This window comes from Astatotilapia calliptera, chromosome 12, assembly GCF_900246225.1.
Source record: "Astatotilapia calliptera chromosome 12, fAstCal1.2, whole genome shotgun sequence".
Classification (NCBI taxonomy): Eukaryota; Metazoa; Chordata; class Actinopteri; order Cichliformes; family Cichlidae; genus Astatotilapia; species Astatotilapia calliptera.
In genome coordinates, this window is record NC_039313.1 from 28166327 (window position 1) to 28192990 (window position 26664).

General features: G+C 39.3%; 1 protein-coding gene across 1 annotated transcript in view; it reads left to right on the top strand.

Moving 5' to 3' along the window:
• The window catches only part of LOC113033269 (transmembrane protein 132C), a 293196-nt gene that overhangs the window by 97688 nt on the left and 168844 nt on the right, over positions 1-26664 (top strand). The window contains exon 3 of the mRNA XM_026186903.1: positions 159-736. Coding sequence (XP_026042688.1) covers positions 159-736 — 578 coding nt within the window. The remainder of the gene's footprint in view (positions 1-158; positions 737-26664) is intronic.

The window sequence follows — 26664 nt, forward strand, 5'->3', positions numbered from 1 at the left end:
AGCTTTAATGAATAGACGAATATCTGAGATCTGTGAATGACAGGGAAGAAAATGGTTTTATAAAACAGAGAGACAGATAACTTATAGTCTTTGATTGCGTCTTACTAGCTGTCCAGATTTTTCCATTATGACATTATAGGCTTTTGTTTCTTCTTCAGGTATTATTTTACCTGGTAGGGCGGCGTTGGGATGAGCCTGAACCACCTCCATCATCCCTCCTCCCATGCATCAGGGCCTTGGCCATCCGTGACACTAGTGAAGCAGCACCCTCGGCAGGCTGCCGACTCATGGGACCATCTGGTATCTGTGTTGTCCGTCTGGAGATTCCCCCAGCTTGGTTTACACCACCACAAGTGAGAAAGAGACCTCCTGAAGTGGCGCTACCATCAGTGGATGTGTATTACTCAATTATACCAGTGGAAGGTGCTGGTCAAGAGTGTCCCTCCACTGTTAATGAGCCATGGAAAGCTCCAAGTGCAAACCCTGGGCCACATGGTGGTCTGGCTATGGGCCTTGGGGGGCAGTGGAGCACCCTAGTGGATGAAGGTCTTCAAGACATGCTGAAAGTTGGTTCTGTTGCAATGAGCATGGGCCCTGTTTCTGCCAAAGGAGAAAGACTACAATTAGATGACAATGTGGAAGTTTTGGAGCCTCCCAGTCCTGTTCGGCTTGGCAGAACAGTGGCTTTTGCCATCTACATGAAGACAACTTCAAATACGGAACAGTTTACATTGAGGTGGGAATGCATACACTTTCACTTTATCGTCTGGCTTCGTTTTTATTTGTCATTCTGATATGCATTTCAGTTTCACTCTGGTTCTTTTTCTGTCATCTTCACTTATTTCTTTCCTTCCCATCCGCTCTCTCTCTTCTTTCAACACCGCCGCCTCCCGAGGTTGATGGCTGTCACCTTTGTGTACTCAGCCTCTTTCAGGAGCCAGCAATGCAAATAACAACTTCATGAATATTCATGTGTGAGCCAAGGAGGAAAGAAAACACTGAAAATGAAAAGCAGGAAAGGGAAAGGGTAACACTGAGGGACTTAAGGTTGGGAAGAGAGACAAGTATAATAAAAGGTAAAAAAAAAAGTCATGCAAGGTCAGCTACATTACGTTTGTTCTGACATAAGCAGCAGGATGTTTTCAGGTGGCTGTTTGTAGGGGGAATAAAATCTTTTCTGGTGACATAACGTTTATAACCCCTGATCTTGAGCTATTATGGAGATCTGCATTCAGTCTCTGCCTCATCATTTCACTGTCTTTAGGGATTTCAGGCTGACAAATGATAGATGTGCAAATTTATCATTCTATTTAATGTACATCCCAACACACATTGATGTGGCTTGCTGTAGTATTACCATAAAATTGTACTCCTACGAGGGTTAAAACAATTCAGGATATTTTGGGGAGCTTTGTGAACCATGTTATTACTCCCTTTGTCACATTAGGCCTGGCTTACTGTGTTTTAACATTTTCAAAGGATTTCATTTGATTTAGCTAGTGAAGGCTGGACAGCAAAAAGTACTTGGAACAGCTTTAGCTGATGCACATTTCCAAACGATGTGTTGCCTCAAGATATTTTCTGGTAAGTAAGGTGTCTTGAGCTGTTTCCACTCATGTATCAGGAGAATATCAGGATAGTCAAACATTTGTAGTTGTGTTTTCTCACATGTAACACATAGCAAGAGATAGTCAGCCTCAGAATCCTACAACTGGAAACAATCGGTTTGCTTTAGACAGGGCTGCTGCCTGAGTAGAGCTTTCAGGAGGCAACATGTGTGACATCCATTTACTCGTTGCAAATTCACTGGACAATTATCTGCTGTACTTTCACATGGTGCAATAATGTCTGCACGGCGTGGTTTGCACATTTGCATTTGTATGCAAAAATCCTCAGTTCAAAATCAGAACAAGACATAAACGTGCCCTCAGTGGGTCATAAGGTATCGTACTCTTAGTGTTAGTCCCAAGCTTCCAAAAAAGAATCTGTGTTAAATCAAAAATGTGGTTCCAGCTGCAGCGGAGAGTCTTGGGAGACGAGTGAACAGCCAGAAGAACCTTTATTCTTACATGTGTGCAGTTGGACATAACTCGGGCTTGGGAACTGCCATGTTTAAGACAGCCAGACTAACTGATTATATATATATATATACTTCCAGCAGGTGATCTAACTTGATGCCTAATTCCTTTTTTTTTTGTACTGCACATTTGGACCATTTATGTTAAGTAAACTGATTTATGTAATCAAGGGACATATTTACTACCACAGACAGTCAAAATTGAGATTGATATTAAGCAAGTCAAAATCCTTTTACCATCAATTTACACTTAATGTGATAGTTCATCTTTAACCGCCACCAAAGTTTATTGTTGTTTACTTACGCTATTAAGAGATATTTTGGAATGGTTGGCATACACAATTGAGTAATTTGCACCACATGAACAGTTGCAACAAGGCTAGCAGGGGAGTCGGTAAAACACTGGTTATACACATTCAGAGTCACCATAAGGAGGCAGGACACAGAGTTGTGTTACTGGGGTTTTATGCATTAACTAAGGGACATAAAAGCCCTGCCTAGTTGGCTCAACAATAACAGCTTGCAAAGCTGGTAATGACAGAACTGTTTATGAAACACTTTACTGTTACCGTCTGATTCTAGTCAAAATGAATGGTCAGCCCCCAAATATTATTTATTTTAACTAAATTAACTGGCAGTTGGTATTGGCAGTTTGGTGTCATGAAATGGCATCCCAAATCATTGTGCACCTTATTGTTATGCATTATCCATGCCATCAATATCCTAACCCTGAGATGCATGCTAACCCTAACCTTTTCACATGTCATTTGACAGCATCAAATGACACCAGATAAAGGTTATGGCTAAGGTAAAGACCAGGGTTAGGACCGATAGTTGAAGAGAGAGATAGAAAATCAGTGAAAAATGCATTAAGATCCATCCATCCATCCATTCGCTTCCGCTTATCCTTTTCAGGGTTGTGGGGGGCGCTGGAGCCTATCCCAGCTGTCATAGGGCGAGAGGTGGGGTACACCCTGGACAGGTCGCCAGTCTGTCGCAGGGCCAACACACAGGGACAGACAACCATTCACACTCACATTCACTCGCACATTCGGATTGGATTATCCAATTAACCTATCCCCACATTAAGATGACAAGTGAAATATAGTCGCATGCTAATCATATGCATTGTTAGTTTAACTAAGCATTTTAAAAATACAAAAATACAGTTTCTGAGGTTATTTTATGATGAAAAGATGTTATAGATCAGTGTTCTTATATCTTCAAACAAATCAATACATTTAGAATTAATAGATTAAAAATACATAACCACCTGCACCAGTTTGTGGAAGCTATCCTGTTGCTTTTTGAATAAAGCTTTCTGCCCAATTGTGTTTTATGTATGTGACTAAAGACTGGCCACTTACGTAGTGCATCAAATGCAAAGTAGACAAGAACTCGTAGGTTTACTTGCTCGATTTACATTGACAGGTAAACAGAGAAGTGACAGCCTACACTCACCACAGATGAACAGCAGTCAGAGTTGTTTCACTTACATTTAGATTATGCACTTGAATTTGATGTGAGAAAACAGAATTCAGTTGACTACAGTCTGCAATCTAGTGGTGAGATTTTACACACTCTACCTTTAACACTATAATCTAAGTCAGTTTGACACATGTTCCTTACAGATACAACTATATCTAAAGTTGTGCATTTCTTTGCACAGCAAATGTGAAGTTGATCTCAGGACACAGAAGGAAACAAGAGGCGGCCAGAGTGCAATGCCACTTGTCTTGCTACCTGCTGACAAACAGACACAGACACAGAGGGAAATAAATATTCCACCAACATCCAGTGTTATTTCTCTCTGCCATGAATACACGCATACATCATATGAACATTCATGCATACTGATGATGTTTGTTTTATGTGTGTGCATTAAGTGTGTATTGAAGCACACACCCAAACACAAAAAACACAAACTTACCTGTTGAAGTGATGAGATGTGATGTTTTGGTTCCCCCTACAGACACTTTATCTCTGCCTTCATCGTGGAACACCATTGTTGTGTGTATGTTTATGCATTGTCTTGTGGGTATGCAGTTGTGCCTGGTACTGCTATGGAAAGAAAGTGTATGGAATAAAAATCATCCTTTCCTTTTTTCCTTTCCTGTTATTTATTGTGGCTATCTCGAATTATGCTTTGTTTCTGCTTCCGTTCAGTGTTTTTTCTCTCCTAGGTTTGTCCACTCATTTTTCCACGTTTGAAAAACGTCCAACTTCTATTTTACATATTGCACTTATCTCCTATCTTTATGTCTCAGTTGAGAAATGTGCCTGTTTATATGTGTGTGTGTGTGTCCTACTTGCAAGTCTTGCCCTTTGCCCAAGCAAACAGTTCAATGGATAATCTCCCATGTTAGACGCAGAGTCAGACATGTAATAAGGCTTAAGTGGATTTCATTCCTGTGCGTGAGCGTGAGCGGGTGTGTGAGTATGTATGTGTACGACACATAATAAGCCTTAAGTGTGCTGCATTACGCTGAGGTGATGTGATTATGATAAACTGCTGAAGAGATGGAGGGACACGGAGAGAAAAGGAGTGAGAGAGACATACAAGAGTGAGAAATATTAGAAAATGGAAGAAATGAAAAAGAAAATTATTAGAAAAGTCTTAAGAGAAATGGGTAAGAAGGTAAAGCATTTCACTTGCCTTTCTTCTTCGTACTTCTGAAAAATTAACTAAGAATACGATGGAAGGACCAGTGACAAGAGGCAGCATGTGTTAACTAAATTGGACTGGGCATCCTTCCTGTATCAACTGGCCTTGAGCTTGTAGTCTCACATAACCATACATGATTCTGTCAGTTTGGGAAGAAACTACATGTCTACAGACAATGAGCTCAAACTGTCTAAAAGTGTGGTACTGATTAAGTTACACTGCCAAGTTTTCCTCCTCCAGTTCTTTTTTCCAGTCATAGCTTTTACTCTGGTCATTTTAAATGTTTCATTTTTCTACTACTTTGACTACATTTAAACAAAGTTAAAGGTTTCACCAGATACATCTCTGTTATCACTCAACTTCTCTTTGAACATCCAATGTGGTTTTAAAATAGATAGCTCTCGGTGTGTAATGTTGTTACTACCATGCTGCTTTGAGTTCGTTAATATCCTTTTATGGACTAAGAAGAAAATTAGAAGTAAAAATCTATCCATCCATCCATTTTCTTCCATTTATCCAATTCAGGTTCACCAGGGGGCTGGAACCCAGTTGGCTCTTGCTCATATTTTAAACATAACTAGCAGCCACTTTCTCATCATTCAATTTTCAAGTAGTCAGTTTTTTTTAATATTAGTTTTTTTTTTCAAAATATAAAAAATACTGTTGTGTAGAAACAGACATTTGACAAATGTTTTTCTCAAACTCCCCTTCACAGAGCAAATGTCTGCTCATTAACCATGTGACTGAGTGAAACGAAACATCATCAATTAACAGAACAGACATGCTAGATGAATTTCTAATTAGTTTTTGACACGCGCAAGCTTGGGCTTTTATAAACAATCAAAGAACTCTGTGATAATGGGTCAAGCATAAATTGACTCTTGGACTCTTTGTGCCTTAGCCTGTATTTCTGAAAGGCAAAGAGGAGAACATGGGGAGGAGAAAACACCTGAGAAAAGAAGCCAGTCTTTTTTTGTGCTCATTGTGTTATTCTTTTTACAAATTTGAGATGGGTTGTTTGTCATAAGTTTTTTTTCTCTATCTTGTTATGTCACTATTTTTCACTTCCATCTTATTAGCTGCACATTCATTTAGGTAACTCATCTTCAATGCTGTGCTCGCTGACGGGTTTCATTTCTTTACTCTGGGCTTTTTACCTCTTTCTTCCAGCATGCTTTTTGTTAAATGGCACATCCTTAAAATGACACAATGAGGAGACTAAGGTCATATGTATCAGATCAGAAAAAAGAGAGTGTTATGTAGACAGCAGAGGTGAACATTGTCTGTTTTTGATCACGCAATCTGTGCTATGGTGTTTCTAGGTGTTTTTCCAGTGTCTACTGGTCTTCAAGTGTGTTTCAAGTTGGTCTTTTGTTTTCATTTCCTTTACTACATCAGTGTCTTCAGTTAAAGTGGCTGTTACTTACTTAGACTTCCAGTCTATTTTCTTCCCATGAGTGAGAAGGACTTATCCAAATGTCTGTAAAAAATTATTTCTGTAAACAGCACTGTAAAAAGTTTGGATAATGGTTGGCCTTGTATGTTATGTTTTTTCAAGGGTAGTCCCATGTTACAAACCTATTTTCCCCAGTTTCTGTGACGCCAAGTTCCATCCTCCTCTGTGCCAGCACCAGAACACATTGTTCTATGTTCTTTGTTAGAGGTTGCTCAACTTTAAAATATAATTATAGGTTGTGATAAAAGCTTGCACATTCTATCTGGCCATTTCCTCGGGATGGATGCTCTTTCACAGCCTTGTTTCTGCTGTTTCTTTTGCCTTGTGCATAAAGGCAATTAGAGTTATTGGACAAACTCTTGAACCAACCCAGAGTATATTTTGTTAATCTAAGCTATTGTTGCAGTCTCTACGATATGGTTTGCACCCTTAAGTAACAAATGATACAAATCAAGAACTTACTTTTTAATTGATTAAATCTGAGATCAGCAGAACAGAAAATTGCTCAAATAAAAAATAAAATCAAACCAGGCAAATTAGTTAGAATCTCTTAGCTCACTAATCAGTGACAGCATTGCCTGTAACTTCAAAAGGCGGAAAATCAGGGCAAAACTTGATGATGAATTCATGTTCGGCGCAGCTCCAATTCAGTCAGCATTCAACGAAAAGTATTTAATATCGTCTAAATCTGTAGAAACCCTTGTCATAGCATTTTGATGCTTTGAATCAATGATTAGTTGAGCATTTCAGCATTTTTCATCAGTGGGAATGTTGACAGGCTGAGGGTCAAAGTGATTAGTATCTCCCTCATTAAAAAGCTGTCATCTTGAACTGTGCTATCGTTGTTTGGTTAGCTAATTAGTGAGATGATTACTGATGAGGGGATAAATGCGCGCGTGTGTGAAATGTAGATAGACAGCGATAGATTACTGAAAGGGAAAGAAGTTTTCTTTCTGCTTCTGTTGTCTGTATATTGTTTATTTTATCTTAATCCATAGACCAATTCAAAGGTGTGCTTTTCTGGAAATTGGAAAGGAAGTATCCTGACTACTTTTACTTAAAAGTGAAAAAGGTAACAATGAAAGTCTGATCTAGAAACATTTCAGTTTTTTTCACACTGTTAGCCACACTTTGGTCTTATTTTGAAAGTTCAACCAGCTTGAAATTAATTTAGTTGCTTCTCACAAAACAATCCTAGTCCTGTGGTTGGACGTACTCCAGCTCCACTGTCTTGTGCAACAGCTGCGAATCAAGCAAGCATTCACTTGGTTTAATTGTTCAGGTGAAGAAATGTTCAAGTAAGCGATCTGGAACTCAGTATGGACGATGGGGTTTTTTCAAGTCGTAATTATAATCCAGAATACAATGTGTAAAATGTACACATTTTTTAAACCTGTAGTATGCTCACCAATTACAGCAGTGCTGAAACTGACACTTAAAGCTGCAACATCAACCCACACATCCTAAACAAATGTCAGGTTTAAGCAGCTTTCAAGAAAAACAAAATCCTTTTTTCAATGACTCAAAATATCTTATAATGGCTGCAAATCTGATTTTAAGAAGATAAATGTTCTCTTCCTTTGTGCTAAGTTTGAGACAAGTATGCAGCTTAACTGGACCTTAAGGGTCATATATTATATGTAATATCTAGTGCCAAAGAAAACAAGCATTGCTTCTTCACTGTCATCACTTTTCTTTCAGCCCTGCTATACTGACATTGAATAAGGTTTGGACATAATAAGGAAATCTGTTATGTCTGACGGACATAAAGCTGTCACTTTAGTGGCTTGAGAAAACCAACATGCACTATATTTCATCTTTGCATAAATCTTATCTATTTTTACTGTGTATGTTTTTATATTTTTTCCTGTTTCCTAGTTTACTTGCTGGTTTAATTATTTTCCCATTTGTTGTTTCTGTGTGTGTTTGCTTGTGTATGTGTAGGGATTAGTGGATTTTTCCTAGGATCAGAGGGGAGATGTAGTTCTAAGGACCAGCTTGTCCTCTCTGGTGGTTACACTGCACATACACACCATACCCTCTGTATCTCTCTCTCTCACACACAGACACACACAGAATGCCGAGCATGCCTTTATTCCACAAAGCTCCACCATCGATTTCACCTCAAAGGCTCTCTCACCAGGATGAAGGCAGAATCAGTTGTATTTTCTGAACTGTGTATATCTGTGCGAGTGTGTGGATGCTTTTGAGTAAATATAAAGCATATGATTAGTGTGGCAAATACTAATAAAATTACTCAGTCACATTATGAAGACCCACCTCTCTTCTGGGGACAAAAAGAATGAAATATAAAAATCTGAATATGATATAAATAGTTTAAGATTTAAGGTTGCTTGCTTACAGTGGGTAGCTTTTTCACCTCTGTTTGTGTTGGTCCTGTGATAGAATAGCAACCTGTCCAGGCTGTACCCCGTCTTCCACTATAAAATAAGTAAAATAAGTTCCAGCCAGGATAAACAGTTAACAAATAGATACATACTTAATTAGTTAAAAAAGTCACTTTAGTTCTCCAACTACGTTAAATTTTATTACAAAAAATCACTTTTTTTATTTAGTGAGAGTGAAGTAAAATGAAAATCATATACTCAATAAGACATCTGCACCTATAACTTTAATATGTTAAACATTTTACTACACCCGAGTATCTCCCGTTTTTTCCAGCCATCTCTCTGTATTGCTGTCTTCCTTTGTGCTTAGATCTTTTTTTAGTCTATTTATCATATCCGCTAAAGGAAATCTTTTACATCCCTTAGATCAGAGATCACTTTTGTTGTCCATTCTCTATTTCAGTCTGTGCTTCTGCAGAGGCAGCACAGCACTCTAAATAATCACCTTAGCCATTAAATTGAGCTCCAGACAGCATGTACCTCCACTTGGATACTGTATATCTCTCTTTAGCCTATTCTCTGCTTGAATTGCCATGCGCTCATGCATACTGTGAGAAGAAAAAAATCCTTCATGTATTCAAACTGCCTGAAGGAAAATGTATCACATTAGAGGTCACAAGTCTAATTCTCCATAGTCACTTGGATATATTTCTTGTCCCTATATACATCTTTTTCATATATAATCATTAACTGTCTTGTTGCATTACTGACTGGATAATTAGACATGAACAAGTGTTAAAAGGTCTGTGAGTTAGGACGAAAACAGCTTCCTTTCAAGAGATCTGACTTCCTGATCCTCTGTGCCAAGTTTTTGGGTTATTTTTAGACTTTGAATTATTTTTGATCATATTTTAATCTTACATGAAGTTTCAGTCATTACTTAGCTTTAATTTTTTCTTTTAGGTAACAACACTACTTTGCTAGGCTTAGATCAAGGTTATGGTTGGATAAAATATGAACTTCATTGCGCTAAATGCCTTTTAACAAGATCGATTCTATATTTAGTCTCAACCCTACAATATACTCATTATGGATATACTTTGATTATGTTTTAGTGCTCCTAATACTGGTACTTATTGCATGGACTATGGTCCTAATATGTGTATATGTGTTAGTCTGTGTCAGTCAATCAATCATTCTTACAAATTTACACACATGCATATTAACAATTTGCCAGGCTAGCAATGTCAAAAAATAAACACAGTTAAAAAAAAATTCCTGTCCAAAACCTACAAGTGAGTGCTGAAGACAGCTTTCATCATGTTTATCCAAAGGATCAAAATTTTCCCACACTGATGGATGCGTAAGGAAGCTATTCTTTGCTAAGTCTTTAATCTTAACAACATAAAGTCAAGGTTGACTGCTTTGACTAGTAGTCAGAAAAACACATTGCAGCTTTGATCTGCTGCGAGTTGAAAGAATAAGGAACACAATGCTCCTCAGATGAAAAATAAATCCCACTTTTTTTTATTCTCTGTAAAGCAACATGTCATTTTCATCTTCATAATCAGGAGTGGCAATAGATTTGTTAGGGTGCAGACGCAGAAAGAGATCTTTCGGTGTTGTTTCAGTGGCACATCAGTGGGTGTGTGTTACGAGAGGTCACCACAATGACTTGCCTGAGCGACCTCAGGAGTTGTGCTACAGTACCAAGGTGACAAGGTGCATTCAATAGAGATGCATATGTGAAAGACTGTGATTGTCAGTACACAGTGGTGATTTATAAAACGTTGCCAGGAAAGTACAGGGAATTAAGTGAAGTTTATGTAGTCATAAACACCAGATGCAATTTCTGACACAACCCCAAAGGGACTTGTGTTTCCTTCCAGAATTGAAACAGACATCTTTTGCTATGGAGCCACTTTAACTGTTAAACAGTTGTACCTGTTAAATATGTTTTCCTTCATTGCAACAGCCATTGCCACCTTTTCACTTTCTCAAATCCCCCTGAGACGTAGGAAAGATGGTAAACTGGTTAACAGTCCATGACCAACACATACACACATCAAACACCTACTCGGTTCTATTTAACCCACACTGTCAATCACTATGTGTTTATTCCCCTAATCCAGCCCCTGCTATCATTCTGTCTACAGCATTCGTCCTTACTTTCTCTCCATAGTTTACCTGTCATCACTTAGCTTTCCTGCTTCTCCTTACTCTCTCTCTCTCTCTCGCTCTCTCTCTTTCTCTCCCCCTCTCTCTACGTCCTTCTATCTTTTTCTGTCCTGAATATTCATGAGGCTGTTATTTGCATTGCTGGCTCCTGAAAGAGGCTGAATACACAAAGGTGACAGCCATCAGCCTCGAGATAGCGCCAGTGTTTGTGCATTATGGGACTGTGCATGTGTGTCAGGGCAGGGAAAACAGACAGAGGTAAGAAAAAATTCAGAGGGAGAGAAGCAAGGAATAGACTCAGGGAGAAGGAGATAGCACCCTATTTTGGCAGTCTCACTTCCAAAGTGATTGACACTGTCACTGATATTGTAATTAACGTGTTTGTGTACCAGTGTGTGTTTGAACTGAAACTTAAACATTGTTGACCTTTAAGCTCAGTTACTGATATGATGATGATCCTTTCTGCACACGTACATGTGGCCATGTCTTAGTTTAGCTCTCTCTTCAAACAAAATATCCCTCCTGTCTCTTTTCTTCGTGTTGTTTCCGTGGCTCTACCACTCTTTGAGTTTGGTTCTGCCAGTGCCGACTTAGGGATGCTTATAATGGAAATGCGTGGCCGGTTATTGTGTTGTGTTTATTGTTCATGCTACTCCTTGTTGCAGGATAGAAGAGCCCCATTTAGAAATAGAGCTCCTCTATGCTGCTCTTGTATTCCTCTGTGCTGAGGATGTACCAGTTGCATGAGTAGCTCCTTTTAAACCAAGTGCTGTGTGTGTGTGGCCGTGTGTGTTTTTCAGTGTGCTTGAGCATTTACCTCTAAGTTACCCCAGGAGATAAAAAGGATATTGGGATAAGTTTGTTTTTATTTTAACAAGATGGGGGAGAAGAAGTTGATATTTTTATTCATGAAAAATCTGAAGCTATTTTTTTCCTTCCACTTTTTTTAGTATCTTGGCCTGGGACCCAGGCTCATGAAAACATATTGTCTGTTTTATTATTCTGGGACCCACTTGAAATAAGCTACAGATGTTCCCATTGTAGAAGTCGCAGGTTTTACTGCATGCTGGCTGAACTGCGGCTGCACTTTGGCTTCTACTCCAAAAGGGAATTATTGTGGAACACATTATGTGTTGTGTAGCAGGATAAGTGTGATGTATGTATATGTATAAATGTATATATATGTATATATATTAGTGCACTCTCTCTGTCACTCTTCGGGAGGCACTTCAAGTCCTTGAAACAAGGAATGTTTATCATCGTCCATAATGTGTTGATTGGTTCAGCTGCCCGTCACTACCAGATCAACTGCCCATTTGCGCATGTGCGAAGGTAACTCGGACAAACTGCCTGAAATGCGTTGACAGAAACATTTCAGGGATTTTGAGTCATTCTGCACTCCAGATGCGTTAATTGCGTTAAAAATTTGATTTGGCGTTGATTAAAAACAGCACAGTGTCAAAGCCCCTTTTCAAAAACCAAAAACCAAAAAAAGCAGGTCGTCATTGCGTTTTAGTAAACGGGAAAAACAACGGGAGGAAAAATATGAAAGCCAGTGGATACTAATTTGGTGGGCCAAAGGCACTCTTGATATCCACACTCATTTGATATTGGTACAGCTTTTACATCACTAGTTTTTGCAAGCTTTAATTGGGACTGAGCTTCAATAATTTGTCTCTCATCCTCTCACCTGTCTAAGACATTTGCAAAACTTCTTCAAATAATACGACCCTCCCTGGTACTCTGCCTCAGAGATACAATGCAAAAGCCAAAAGTCACTACATTTCCAGTAATCCTTTAAGGACTTCTGCCAGAAGGCCTATTGTTATAAATCGTTTTGCTGTTTTCATTACTCACTTTACTCATGCAATGAAGAAAGCTTTAAACTGGATCTGTGAATGCATTTTTATCAGAAAAGTGTACTTCTTTCTGTGCGCTGTTATCTACAAGGTCCTCCATTGTTGTGGAATCATTCCATGCTTCAGAGACTTTCTGGTGGAAATAGTGTGCTCATATGGTCAACATTTCATATGTATTTTCTTTCTGTTCATTTTTAATTTATACAAACTTGCTCCTCACAGTACTTATTTCCCTTTTAGTATACCTTCCTTTTCTTTCTGCACTGTTTGTGTGTGTGTGTGTGTGTGTGTGTGTGTGTGTAAAATATATAAACATGTTTACACGGCCAATGGTAAGGGGACACACCTCCTTTTCAGTAGCAAAAAATAATTCCCTGTACTCAGACTTTGCCACGCAGCCCAAAGACATGCAATTAGCAAGGTTAGGCTAACTGGTGATTCTAAATTGCCCATATGTGTGAATCTCAGTATGAATGGTTATCTGTCTCTGTGTGTTACCCCTCTCTCATAAATGAACCTGTGTTACATAGAGTCTGTAATCCTGGACTCAGTGTTGTGTTTCATGGTTCTTCATTTGCTGATATTTTACTTGTTATTTTCTCTTTTTCACTGCATCTTCTAAAACAACACGTGGAAACATACTGTATATTCCATATGTGGAAACACTGTTCTCCAGACCAGATTTTGGTGAAATGAGCAACTCTTAAACATATACCTCAGGGGTATCATTTATAAATATAGTGTATGCACAAAACAAGGTTAGAAAGATGTGCACATCTCTGCAAACCACCTTGGCATTTCTAAAAACAAAAGATGGAAAAATGTGCGCAATTGCACAGACAGTCTTACCCATAAGCATAACCCTATTTGGAGATGTAAAAACTGGCAATGTGGATGCTGACGTGGTGAATTGAAGTCAAACTGTAAAATTAATTTTGAGGAATTGTTTTACATAATGCCTTAACTAACACACATGTCACGCTTTTACTTGCAGATCCATGTTATCATAAACATTCAAATCAGCAGCACAGACCTATTAAATTCTGTGCACCATTTCGCTCTCTCCTTATCACATTCCCAGTCCTGGAGGGCAGGGGAGAAATCTGGACTGTATGCTGCCGACACTCTTGGTCCGTATCTCCCTGCAGCTGAAATGCAGGATGTGGCAGTATTCAGGAAATCTGGCTTGGCATTTTCCGATGTTGAATGATCCTTGGACAGCATAAATATCAGTTGAAATCCGAAGTGAAAAACCAACCAAGAGCTGCAGAGCATGTTGTAATTGTTTTCAACATCATATATTCTACTTTTTTCAGCTGTGCCTGTTAGGGCTCATCACAGTGGATCATATGACACCATCTGACACTATCTCTAGCATCCTCTTCTGTCATACCAACCCTCTGCATGTGTTCCTTTACTTCATCCATGAACCTCCTTTAGTTTGTCCTCTTTTGCTTCTCGTTGGTAGCTCCATCTTCAACATCCTTTGTCCAACATACCCCGTTCGTATTCTAACCCTTTTCTTCTATTTATCCATAAAACCAAGCACAATAGTTTTCATATATATATATATTTTTTTGTTTCATTTTAGTTCTTAGTTAATTTATTGAGTAAAATCTATGCTGTGAACATGACTGCTGTCATGCATATGAGCTTCCAGACACCATGGTGACTGCCACAGGACTATGTGAATTGCAGACTTGAAATAAAATCAGTGACAACTTTCATGCAAAAATTATACTGGAAATTTTCATGATGATTAGGGAAAGATCACCATAAAAGCTTGCGTTGTTTATTGATTAGTCTGATGTAAGTAGTGCACAGACTCACATGTGTAGTTCAGCGGGGCTGCTGCACCACCAGAGAACAAAGAAACTGGAAGAACCATCAATCAGTGACCGTCTTTGTTGCGTTTTCTATTGTTATCTTATTCATGTTTGGTGTGGCTGTAGCTCAGGACGTACAGCAGGTCATCTACTAATCGGAAATATCCCCGGGCAAGATAATAAACCAAAGCTTTTGTGAATGTTAGATAGAACACACTTAAGCATAAAACAGTACTTGTATGGATAGGTGAATAAGACATATTGTATAAATCACTTTGAGTGCTAAGGTAGAAAAATGCTATATAAGAACCAGTCCGTTTATTTCTGTGCATCAGTATCCACACGACACTTTAAACCGACAGTCTAAGGTAGAACGAGTGTGGGTCATGAGGCTGATCCATTGCTCAGGTAGACTGAGGATATTTCTCCCATGCTGGCTTTTCCTCATTGGCTTCCTGTTAATCAAATTTAAAATCCTTCTACTCTCATGCAAAATCTTGAATAATGAAGTCCCAACTTATCTTAAAGACTTTAAAGTAACATTTCACTCCAATAGAGCACTTAGGCTTTCAGCTTCAGCTTTCAGGCCCCTGTGGAACACTCTGTGGAACCAACTCCCAGTTTGGATTTGGAAGACAAACACCTTCTCTACTTTTTTAGACTAAACTTAAAACTTTCCTTTTTGATGAAAATATATAGCTAGGGTTGGATCAGATGACTCCCTTAGTCGCAGCACAATAGGCCTAGGCTCCTGCGGCCTTCCCATGATGCACTCAGTGTTTCTTCTTCACTCACCTTTTTTCACTCACTATGTCTTTATACATCACTTTGCATGTAATAATTATTTATTATTCATCTTTGGCTCCCTTCCAGAGTGTCTTTTGTCCCATCTTTCTCTCCGCACCGGAGACAGTCACAGCAGATGGCTGCCCCTCCCTGAGTCTGGCTGTACTGGAGGTTTCTTCCTGGATAAAGGAAGTTTTTCCTTTCTGTTGCCACCAATTGCTTGCTCATAGGGGTTGTCTGCTTTTTAGGGTTTTCTCTCAATTGCTGTAGGGTCTTTACCTTACAGTATAAAAGAACATCAGGTAACTGTTTAAATTACCTATATTGAGCTTTTATATTTATATATATATATATATATATATATATATATATATATATATATATATATATATAATATAGCTTTTATATTACAAAAAAACAAAAAGGCCAAGAACTTGTCCTACAAAATGCTACAATTGTGAACACACTCACTCCTTCTTTTTATTTCTTTACTTTTATTTTTAAAATCTTGTATTTCAGAATTTAAAAACATGTACTTGGGAAATAAAAAGACAAGTTTTGACCCCTTTTTTCCCTCACAGAAGAACCCTATTTGTGCTTGATCAAGTGTGACTGTGCCCCTCTTTCCTTTTCAGTAGCAATTCAGCTATTGAATGGCTGTCGTACTTACCCACTGAGCCAGTGAACACCATCAAAACTACAGCATTTTTTTTTCACACATATGATTGCTTACCTACCATGGCAGTAATAGGCTATGTGTTGTTGCAGAAAATATATTTCCAACACAGTAGACAAAAATAAACCTGCCGAAATGTTTTCCGTCTTGGTTGTAGTGACACGTTTTTTTTAGATGTCTCTCCAAAGAAGAAGCTATTATTTCAGGCAAAAAATTCAATAAATAAAGTGATGGTTGAGTGCTTAAAGTTCAGCTAATCGGGACTCAAAATTTCCCATCAAACTTCTCCAGTGATGTGTATGAGTTTGATTCTGAGCTGTGCAATCACCGAAGATGCCCGCCCGGAAAATAAGGCTGTTACTCTTTATTCCAGGCATGTTCCACCCCTATAGATTAGATACAGTTTGATGGACCTTCACAATAAACAATTCCTTGATCCTTGATCACACAGTAAAAAGCACTTTTTACTGTTTTTCTATTCTTTCTTGACTTTAAACTTCTGTATGCTATCTTTGTAAGTGCTCAAGAATAATCTGCCACAGGTTACTGTTGCTGTGACCCTTATAATCCAGGGATGGCTTGTAATATTGTGATCGGGGAAATTCAAGCTTGCTCTACTATTCCATTCATTGTCAAATCACTCTGGATAAGAGCTTCACACACTGTAAATGTGTAAAACTTTAATGATCATGTTACTTATTAATGAAGGAATTGAAGAGCCTCTGAAGTCCCTTTAGATTTCAGAATGAGCCGGTTCCTCAGGGAACAGCAGGCTGTCTTAACTCTTCGCACACTTTAGATTCTTCTGTCAAACCTGGTAGTACAGCATGTCATACCTAAATGCAACATGAAACTAATTTTAGAATTTGCAAATGCTCATTTAGTTAATATGTAGCAGATTTAGCATTTCAAAGAACCATTAGAACTGCTTCATTTATGTCATTATTTTCTCTATGCATTTTTTTAATGCATTTCCAATCCATTTCATTTAAAGTTCAAAGTAGGGAAAGCAAAGATGTCAGTTCATGTTATTGTTGTACAGCTGGTTATTTTGGTCCCTTTCTGCGTCTCTATCCATTGCTATTATACTGCACGTTTATTGCAAGGCAGTGTGATCGTTAAGGGCAGTTAATTGCTGAACTCGAACTAAAAACACATTTTAAACAGATGCTTCTCCTTGCTGTAGTATGGTATGAATACATGGCTGGCTCTATGATTGACCACCATGATTCATGTTTGCTCGTTCATCAGTGCTAATTTGCCAGGCTAATCTCCCCATTAAGCTCAGTGAGAACATTAGCCTAGCAAATTAGCACTGATGAATAGGCTATTATTCAAAGCAAAATCCCCACTTCTACCCACTTGTCTCATTTTTTTTTTTATTTCTTCCTCTTCAATCCCTCTCTCTTTCCTGTAATTTTTTATTTTATTTTTTATGGTTCATCGTTTCCCTTAAGTTTTTTCAGGCTTTGCTTTGCTTTACAACTCAGTATACTGTATAGATTTTTAAAAAAGAGTTCCAAAACTGGCAAAGACGCAGAATGAATAAATAGGATGTTCTACAATTTCATTTTAGGCCATGTGTATGAAAGGGATATAACACTGTAAATGGATGTTAAACACATTTGTTGGAGCAGCTTGTTGGAAAAACAAAGGCATCAGAGATGCCTCCAGTCTTTACTCCATTTTCTGCTGTCTTTTCTTCTCCCCTGTAAAACCCCCCTCAGTTCTAATCTTAGCAGTACTTAACGAAAAATGTTCCAGCTTACACACATTCAAACAAATACACATTCTTCCAAACACATACACACAAAAACACAGTGAATTTTTTTAAAGTAGCGTGTGTTACATGGTTTGATCTCCTTTATGATCTTTGGCTCTGAATGTAGCCTCAATTCTGTGTTGTATTCCAACCCCTATAGAGGAAAACCACAGAGCTCCAGGGCTTGCAAAGCTTTGTTTGCTTGTATCTCTCAGGGAAGAAGAGAATGAAAGAGAAAATTAAGAGGGGAAATGGAAATATGGGGACAAGAAGGAATGAGTGAGAAAAGACAAAAATTAAAGAATAGGAAACGATAAATAGTTTGCCATCTATCCTGTTTATTTTGTTGTCTATACTTAATCTGTAGCTCACTTTTTGTCTTTCTCATGTTATTGACTGTTTCAACCATGCTCCTGCCTACTCTGTTTCACTTAATAATATGAGTTTATCATTTGTGTTATAGAGTCAGATAATTAATATAAGCAGCCATATTGTAATTAGTTGCCTCCTCTTTATCTGCCCATAAAGCACAATATGCAAAAACACCTTACACACACAGTTAGGCACAGATGCTCTTGCACTCACACATACATGCACATATGTACACACACAGATTTACAAGTATTTCGATGAGTGGCCTATAAAGTGTTAAAGATTTTTCACCATGATTTGATCTCAATATCAGTTCCTTAATTTAGACTTGTGGCTTTCAATGGATTTTAAGTCTTAAAAAACACCCTCTGTATTTCTCAGTTGTATAACATTCCCAGATGTCACCGAGGGCCACAAAATGTCCAAATGTAGAACAATGCAATAGGTAATAAAACAATCTGAGGCAATCTGATGAATTTAATTTGTACTTGATACAAAAACACTATGCTAGATCTCTGCCAGCATGAAGTAAATGCCTGAAATAATGCAAGTTAATTGCTTCAGGTCAGAGGGAACTCTCTAAACTGGGTGCTAAGGAGTGTGAGCAAAATCACTTTGCAGAAATAACAGAAGGCGGGAAGAGGCTAACTTTTGTTGAATTCCTGAAGGAGGGAAATGTAATGGTGTGCCTGTTAAATCTCTTCTGGTGTCTTCAAACCTAGTATCCAACAAAAGCATGAAGCAGAGCTGTCAGGCCACCGCAGGACACAATAATATTGTCACATTGTGCCTAATCTGTTCAAAAAGAGGGTTTCTTAATCAATTTTATCCAACTCATGATGTTTTCTTCACACTGGAGAAGTCATTTTGGTGTTTAAGCCTTTAATCAGCACTGATTAATAACACAATTGGAAAATAATGAAAAAACAAACAAACAAGAAAATAATAATCATAAACGACCCACATGAGATAAGAACCCCAATCTTCTGGGTTAAACAAACACTCTCATATATGTGATCTATGATCTACTAGCCATATCTATTGTGTGATATCAAACATTTATACAACAATTTATACAAATCAACATGCAATGTTAAAGATAAATTTTACACAATTTTTGTTTGTTAGAGTTTTATTTATTGTATTTCTCATAGTTAACTCATCTCTGGGGATGTGACAGAAGGTTAGTGAATGTTTGGGGTATTTTAACATCACCCATCCATTTTTGACAACCCAGCAGGGGGTATTCTTGAGTCCAAGCTGTATGTCTGGCTTGTGGGTCACACCTCTTGATCACAGCTCCCTGATGGCTTTCTTCGTGTGCAGTCTTGTGCCACCGAGAAACTGAAAGCCCTGCAAACTGGCAGGCAAAGACCAAGTTTTATAGGTACAGAATGCACTCATCATCCTTTGCTATTGCCTACCAGGCTTGTGTTCTTGGCTCTACGTCTTCTCTGAAGCCTCCTCTATTATTATATATTTCTGCAGAATCACTTGCCAAGATGTTTTAGACTTGCTGAGTGGAGTATCTGTGCGTTGTTTTGAGAAGATGAGATGTGTCTGTAGATCTTAGTAAACTCAAATTCTCAAAAAAAGTTCCTAATACAACATGTAATTTTGCCATTTTTAAAAGTCTGTAAATAATAACTTTAACTCAAGACAGGCAAGGTACGTTTTTGTCCTTGGTTTTGCAAAGAACAGAAGTTACGGTGCTCATTACAGTGTGCCTCTGTGTGAGTATGTTATACAGACATTAAGATATAATGGAAGAGATAGAAGGAGACACAGAGAAGTGAGGGACATAGGAACAGTAATGAGTACTCCAGTAGAGAGTGATAAGAGAGATAGAGAGAGAGTTGGTCTGCATAATGAGTCCTCCAGCATGGAGGTGGCATGTGGGAGGGATGGAGAGAAAGAGAGAGGGAGGGATAGACTGAAATATTCCAATGGAGAATAGAGAAAGCAACAGAGGCGTATTAGATCACAGAGAACTGTCTGTATAATGAGTATTTCAGGGGACCGCTAGAAAAGTAGAAGGCATGGATGGGGTATAACACAATACAAACTGAACAGAGAGTTGAAAACTGGATTTAAAATCCAGAGATAAAAAAAGAACAATGTCCTTCTAGTTAATGGTCCATACAGCATGTTTTAAAGTCACTGTATGGAAGCTCATTTTAAATCCCATTCATAATCTTATTGTAGCCAGAAACAACATTTGCAATGACATAGTCCAATATTGTAATATTTTTTTGTGTGTTGCTGTATTTTGAGCTTCTTTTGTGGAGATATTATTGGTAATTATGCTGAGTGTCACTGATGGAAATTGCTACCCAGCCCTTCTTCTTTTTACATCAAAACAGACTATTCAGTATGGAGTGCTTCAGTTTAGTGTTTGCTTCATGTGGTTTCAGTGCTCAGACTAGAAAAGCACTATATAAGAAACAGTCCATTTACCAGTCCATAAAGACCCATTGGTAGAAAGTATCAAGTATCAGATGACATGCTGATTATTGTATTCATCAGAGAAACAATATCAAAAGTGTAATTATTTTATAATTCTGATTATTATTGTATGTATTTGTTTAAATGGCCTAATGTAGTGCTAGAATTTTGTGATTTCTTTAGTACTTTGTACTTGTATTGCAGCTAAAACATTTTAAGCATTCTGATTTCTGCGTGTAAACAGAAGTGACTTTCATGACTCCTGTGAGCGTGCCGTATGTGTCACTGATGTGTGCAGAAAACATAAAAATCCGCTAACTCACTTTCCCACAGTCTCTCTTTCAAATGCAATGTTAGTTTTAACAGATAGATGAGGCTAAGCTGCCAGGACCCCAGTGGTGCTTTAAGAATTAAGCTACAGGATGTGATGCCATGTGCTGTTTTTGTGTATTTGTTCCCAGAAGCTGTCATAATATGAAAAGTAGTGGGTGGCATCACAGGAGACCTGTCACCAAAATATCTACAGTTACTGATGGGTTATAATGAGCAGCATAGGAAAATAGAAAAAAAAATTGGAATAATGTACTATATACATACATACACACATTTTGAGTCTATAGACATGGAAATTACTCAACCTCCTCTTCTCTCCTCCACTCAGAGCGAAGCAGTGTTTAGGAAGTTTAGGAAATAATTTATATGAAAATTAAACAGATCAAGCAACCAGCATGCAGACAGACAGACAAGCAGCAGTTGCACTAGATATGCACAAATAACCTCATATACACACACATATGCATGGATACACATCTTTGTATAAGCAATCTGAGAATGTATACATGCACTGAGCCAGAAAGACTGATAGCTAGCCAGTCAAGAGTTTGCCGGTGAACCTGCCAATCAATTTTTCAGCTATCCAGTCATCCATCAAAAAAATAAAAGTATACATATTACCCAGTCGTGTCTGCTATCCACAAGACAGTTGTCTAACACATTTGATCACTTAGAGATATAGATAGAGACTCAGTTTTAGTAGATATTAGTATACCCATAATCACAAGTATTCTGCGATGGAGACATGGAGGAGATGAAAATGGAAGATACCTATAGAGTTCAATGTGGAGTTACATAAGAGCTTCAGTCAGATAGTCTAATGGGAGAGAGGAAAAGGTGGAGGTAGATGCAACAAAGCCAGCAGAGGGAGTTTGTTAGAAATGTGGGGGAAGAAAAAGTGAAGAGGATGAGAGGAAAGAGTAGGCACTGATAGGAATTAAATGTAAAAAGTTAAGGCAGCAAGAAGGGAACCAAGAATCTGGATGACGGAGGGAAGTATGGGAGTAGATAGGGGATTGAAAATGCAGTGGGAAATGCTATGATGTGTGTATATTCTCACTGGAATAATGTGATATGAATGACCTATAAGTTATAGATTTATTTATAGTAGGGGATTTTTGTTTTGTTTTGTTCTTTAGAAAAAAATACATACATATAGACAATTTTGCAGTCTTCCTAACAAATAAATGTCTGTTTAAACACTGCAAGGAACTGTGGCGCTATTTGTCCTGTTCAGCGCTGTGTGCAGCCTCTTTCACATATGGGCAGTCATATCCAGTCTTAGTCAGAAACCACTCAGGCACATAGACTAAAGGTGTTTCTCTGAGCGGCAAATAGAAAAGATGAGTTATGCGTTTACTTTTTGTTTGGTTTTTGTTTTGTTCTTATTTTGTGTCTTCAACCATTGTCATCCCATTACCATGCTCTTATTACCATTTTCTTTTCCCTTTCCTTTGGATTGGCTCTGTATCCGCTGCACTCTTTGCTTTTCTCACTTTTCAATCCTCTTCTCTTCACCAGAAATCTTTGCTATTGACAGGGGCAGGGGAGGGGAAAGGGAGGAGAAGAGGAGGAGAAAAGGAGGATAACAGCAGGCTCTATCCATCATGGCAAAACCAAGGGGTGGAGAAGGAGATGCACTGAGCTTGTGCTGACTGCTCACATAAGCAAAAATGTGACAGGATATAACATTTAAGTATCCAGTTTGTGAACAATCAGTTTAGGGTCTCTTGTGAAATTAAAATGTATAGGACTGGCTTTAAAGAATGCAAATAATAACAATGTGTTTGTATTCATATAAGCTACACATACTACATATTTTAATGTTCATCGCCAAAAGTATCACAACCTCTAATTTAAATTAGTGGTTGTAATCATTGCAGCAAAATTACATGGCAGTTCTGCACACCATTGGTGTGGTGAAATGGCAGAATAACCTTTATTTAACCTTTATTTAAACAGAAAGTCCCTTAATATTAAAATCTTTTTTTCAAGGCAGACAAAATGGATCTAAAGTAAAGCTTAAAGCAGTCCAACTGCATTGCATGAATCAGAATAAATAAGGTCAGCTCACAATATCTTTTTTTTTTAGTCATGAACCAGTAATTTTCTCCATAGTATAACTTGGGGTTCAAGAAAATATCAAATGTTATTTTCAATTTCTTTTGGCTGATTAGGGCATTCTAGCTTTGGCTTTATTATTGAGTAAAGTAATTAGTGACAAGCACTCGTGAACACACAAAAGCAGAGTATCTAAACTCTTTTTAATGCAATTTTTGGGATTCAGTCTGGAACTAATAAACTCCAAAAAGAAATCCTTTGCAAGAATCAACCAGGTGCCTAAATGAAAGTAATAATAGCAATTGCAAAACATTTTTTTAAATCCAGTATCCAAGCATTCACACCTGGGATCTGCTCAGTACAACATTAGTCCTGTGCAGATGTCAGACTTGGTGCCTCAGCACCTCTGACATACTTTTCCTTCTCATTAAGTCTATGTGACCCTCCTTCCAACCAGCAGCTCCGTTCTCTCCCCATTAGGCTTTCGCCATCTCTATTTTTCATTCTGATTGTAACTCCGTACTGCAGTGTAGATGAGTCAGCTGTGGCAAATAAATTCAGATAGCCACACTGAATGAGCTCCTAAAACTCTACCCTGGATGTTTTTGTTGAATGAGCTCCAAAGACCTGACTGATGAAGCAGAAACAAGCTTTTCATTGGTGGCATGTTGAATTAGTAGACTTAGTCAGGCCAGGATAGAGGAGAGCAGAGGTGAAGGAAGCAAGGAGAGGTGGGGGGTAGAGCTGTTATCACAAGGCAGCACCTGGCCCAAAGACAGACAGGATGGGACAGAGACGTCTGTCAAATACACACAGTGAAGCAGAGACATACGCATGCATGAAGCCACACTCAGCCCATATAATATACATGTCAGTGTATTTGTTTATCCACTTTTTCTGTAGTCCTTAAAGGTCATTGTGGCTGTCTGTTTTTTCATCTCTCTGTCATCGTCCCTGCAATTTCTGACTTTTTAATCATACAACACGCTACTTTTCATAATTAAAAAAGCTGATGAGATGCTAACACCGTGTGGGAAAAATTACTGCAGTTTTTGTTTCACTTTCACTTTCCTTGTGGATTAACTGGCTTGAGATTTGATCTTACTTTTTAGCATTATTTAGCAGATAGCATTATCCTAAACAAGATATTTTTTAAAATATTTTTTGTTTCATATATATATAGATATCATCCATCGATCGATATCTATATATAAATATTTATCGATATATATATATACACACATATATATATGTGTATATGTGTATATGTATGTATATATATATGAAGACCCAGCACGCCCCTGCGGGCGGTTTATCCTTCAAGCTCGGGTCCTCTACCAGAGGCCTGGGAGCTTGAGGGTCCTGCGCAGTATCTTAGCTGTTCCCAGGACTGCGCTCTTCTGGACAGAGATCTCCGATGTTGTTCCCGGGATCTGCTGGAGCCACTCGCCTAGCTTGGGAGTCACCGCACCTAGTGCTCCGATTACCACGGGGACCACTGTTACCTTCACCCTCCACATCCTCTCGAGCTCTTCTCTGAGCCCTTGGTATTTCTCCAGCTTCTCATGTTCCTTCTTCCTGATATTGCTGTCATTCCGCTACATCGATCACTACGGCCGTCTTCTTCTGTTTGTCTACCACCACTATGTCCGGTTGGTTAGCCACCATCATTTTGTCCGTCTGTATCTGGAAGTCCCACAGGATCTTAGCTCGGTCATTCTCCACCACCCTTGGGGGCATCTCCCATTTTGACCTCGGGACTTCCAGATTATACTCGGCACAGATGTTCCTGTACACTATGCCGGCCACTTGGTTATGGCGTTCCATGTATGCCTTGCCTGCTAGCATCTTGCACCCTGCTGTTATGTGCTGGATTGTCTCTGGGGCATCTTTACACAGCCTGCACCTGGGGTCTTGCCTGGTGTGATAGACCCCAGCCTCTATGGATCTTGTGCTCAGAGCTTGTTCTTGTGCTGCCATGATTAGTGCCTCTGTGCTGTCTTTCAGTCCAGCTTTGTCCAGCCACTGGTAGGATTTCTGGATATCAGCCACCTCCTCTATCTGCCGGTGGTACATACCGTGCAGGGGCCTGTCCTTCCATGATGGTTCCTCGTCTCCCTCCTCTTTCTTGGGTTTCTGCTGCCTGAGGTATTCACTGAGCACTCGGTCAGTTGGGGCCATCTTCCCAATGTATTCTTGGATGTTCGTTGTCTCATCCTGGACTGTGGTGCTGACACTCACCAGTCCCCGGCCCCCTTCCTTCCGCTTAGCGTACAGCCTCAGGGTGCTGGACTTGGGGTGAAACCCTCCATGCATGGTAAGGAGCTTTCTTGTCTTGATGTCAGTGGCTTCTATCTCCTCCTTTGGCCAGCCTATTATCCCAGCAGGGTACCTGATCACGGGCAGGGCGTACGTGTTGATGGCCCGGATCTTGTTCTTACCATTCAGCTGACTCCTCAGGACTTGCCTGACCCTCTGCAGGTACTTGGTGGTTGCAGCTTTTCTAGCGGCCTCTTCATGGTTCCCATTCGCCTGCGGGATCCCCAGGTACTTGTAACTGTCCTCTATGTCTGCAATGTTGCCTTCTGGTAGTTCAATCCCCTCAGTTCTGACTACCTTCCCTCTTTTTGTTACCATCCGACTACACTTCTCCAGTCCGAATGACATTCCAATGTCATTGCTGTATAGCCTGGTAGTGTGGATCAGTGAATCGATGTCTCGTTCACTCTTGGCATACAGCTTGATGTCATCCATGTACAGGAGGTGGCTGACAACTGCTTCGTTCCGTAGTCGGTATCCGTAGCCAGTCTTGTTAATGATCTCACTGAGGGGGTTCAGGCCTATGCAGAACAGCAGTGGGGACAGAGCATCTCCTTGGTAGATCCCGCACTTGATGGTGACTTGTGCTATGGGCTTGGAGTTGGCCTCTAGTGTTGTACGCCACATCCCCATTAAATTCCTGATGAAGGCTCTTAGGGTCCCATTGATCTTGTACAATTCTAGGCATTCCAGTATCCAGCTGTGGGGCATTGAGTCATAGGCCTTCTTGTAATCAATCCAGGCAGTGCACAGGTTGGTCAGTCTGGTCTTGCAGTCTCGGCTGACTGTTCTGTCTACCAGTAGCTGGTGTTTTGCGCCTCTGGTATTCTTGCCAATCCCTTTCTGTGTCCCGCTCATGTATTGACCCATGTGCCTGTTCATCTTAGCCGATATGATGCCTGACAGGAGCTTCCATGTAGTACTGAGGCAGGTTATTGGTCGGTAGTTGGTATATATATATATATATATATGTATATATACACATATATATATATATATATATACATATATAGAGCAGCTGGATAGCGTAGTGGTTAGACTACACGCCTTTGGAACAGAGGATCGCAAGTTCGATTCATGCCTGGGGCGTCTGTATCCAGTAAGGGTCCTAAGGCTAGACCCCCTATGCTAAGCAAGCCTACCGCAGACATGAACGAGACAGATAAATATGAAGGCATGCCGGCTCGGACGTCGCCCGGATCAACAAGGTCCGCGTCAGGTGTTGAGGAACCAGGGCACCCTGACGAAAAGTGGGCTACTGGAACAAGAAGGCATCGGTGGGCAAGGGACGAAAACAGGGCGTTGTTGGAATGCTACTACGCAAGTAACCCCGGCGGAAGGGGCTACATGAATAGGATGAGGGACCTATGGATTCTTCGATACCCAACATCCACAATGACGGCGAAACAACTGGTAGCTCAGTGTTCCAACATTCGAAAGAAGGGACTGCTCTCACAGCTAGAGATTGACGAGGTACAACACAAATGCTACGGCAAGGAGG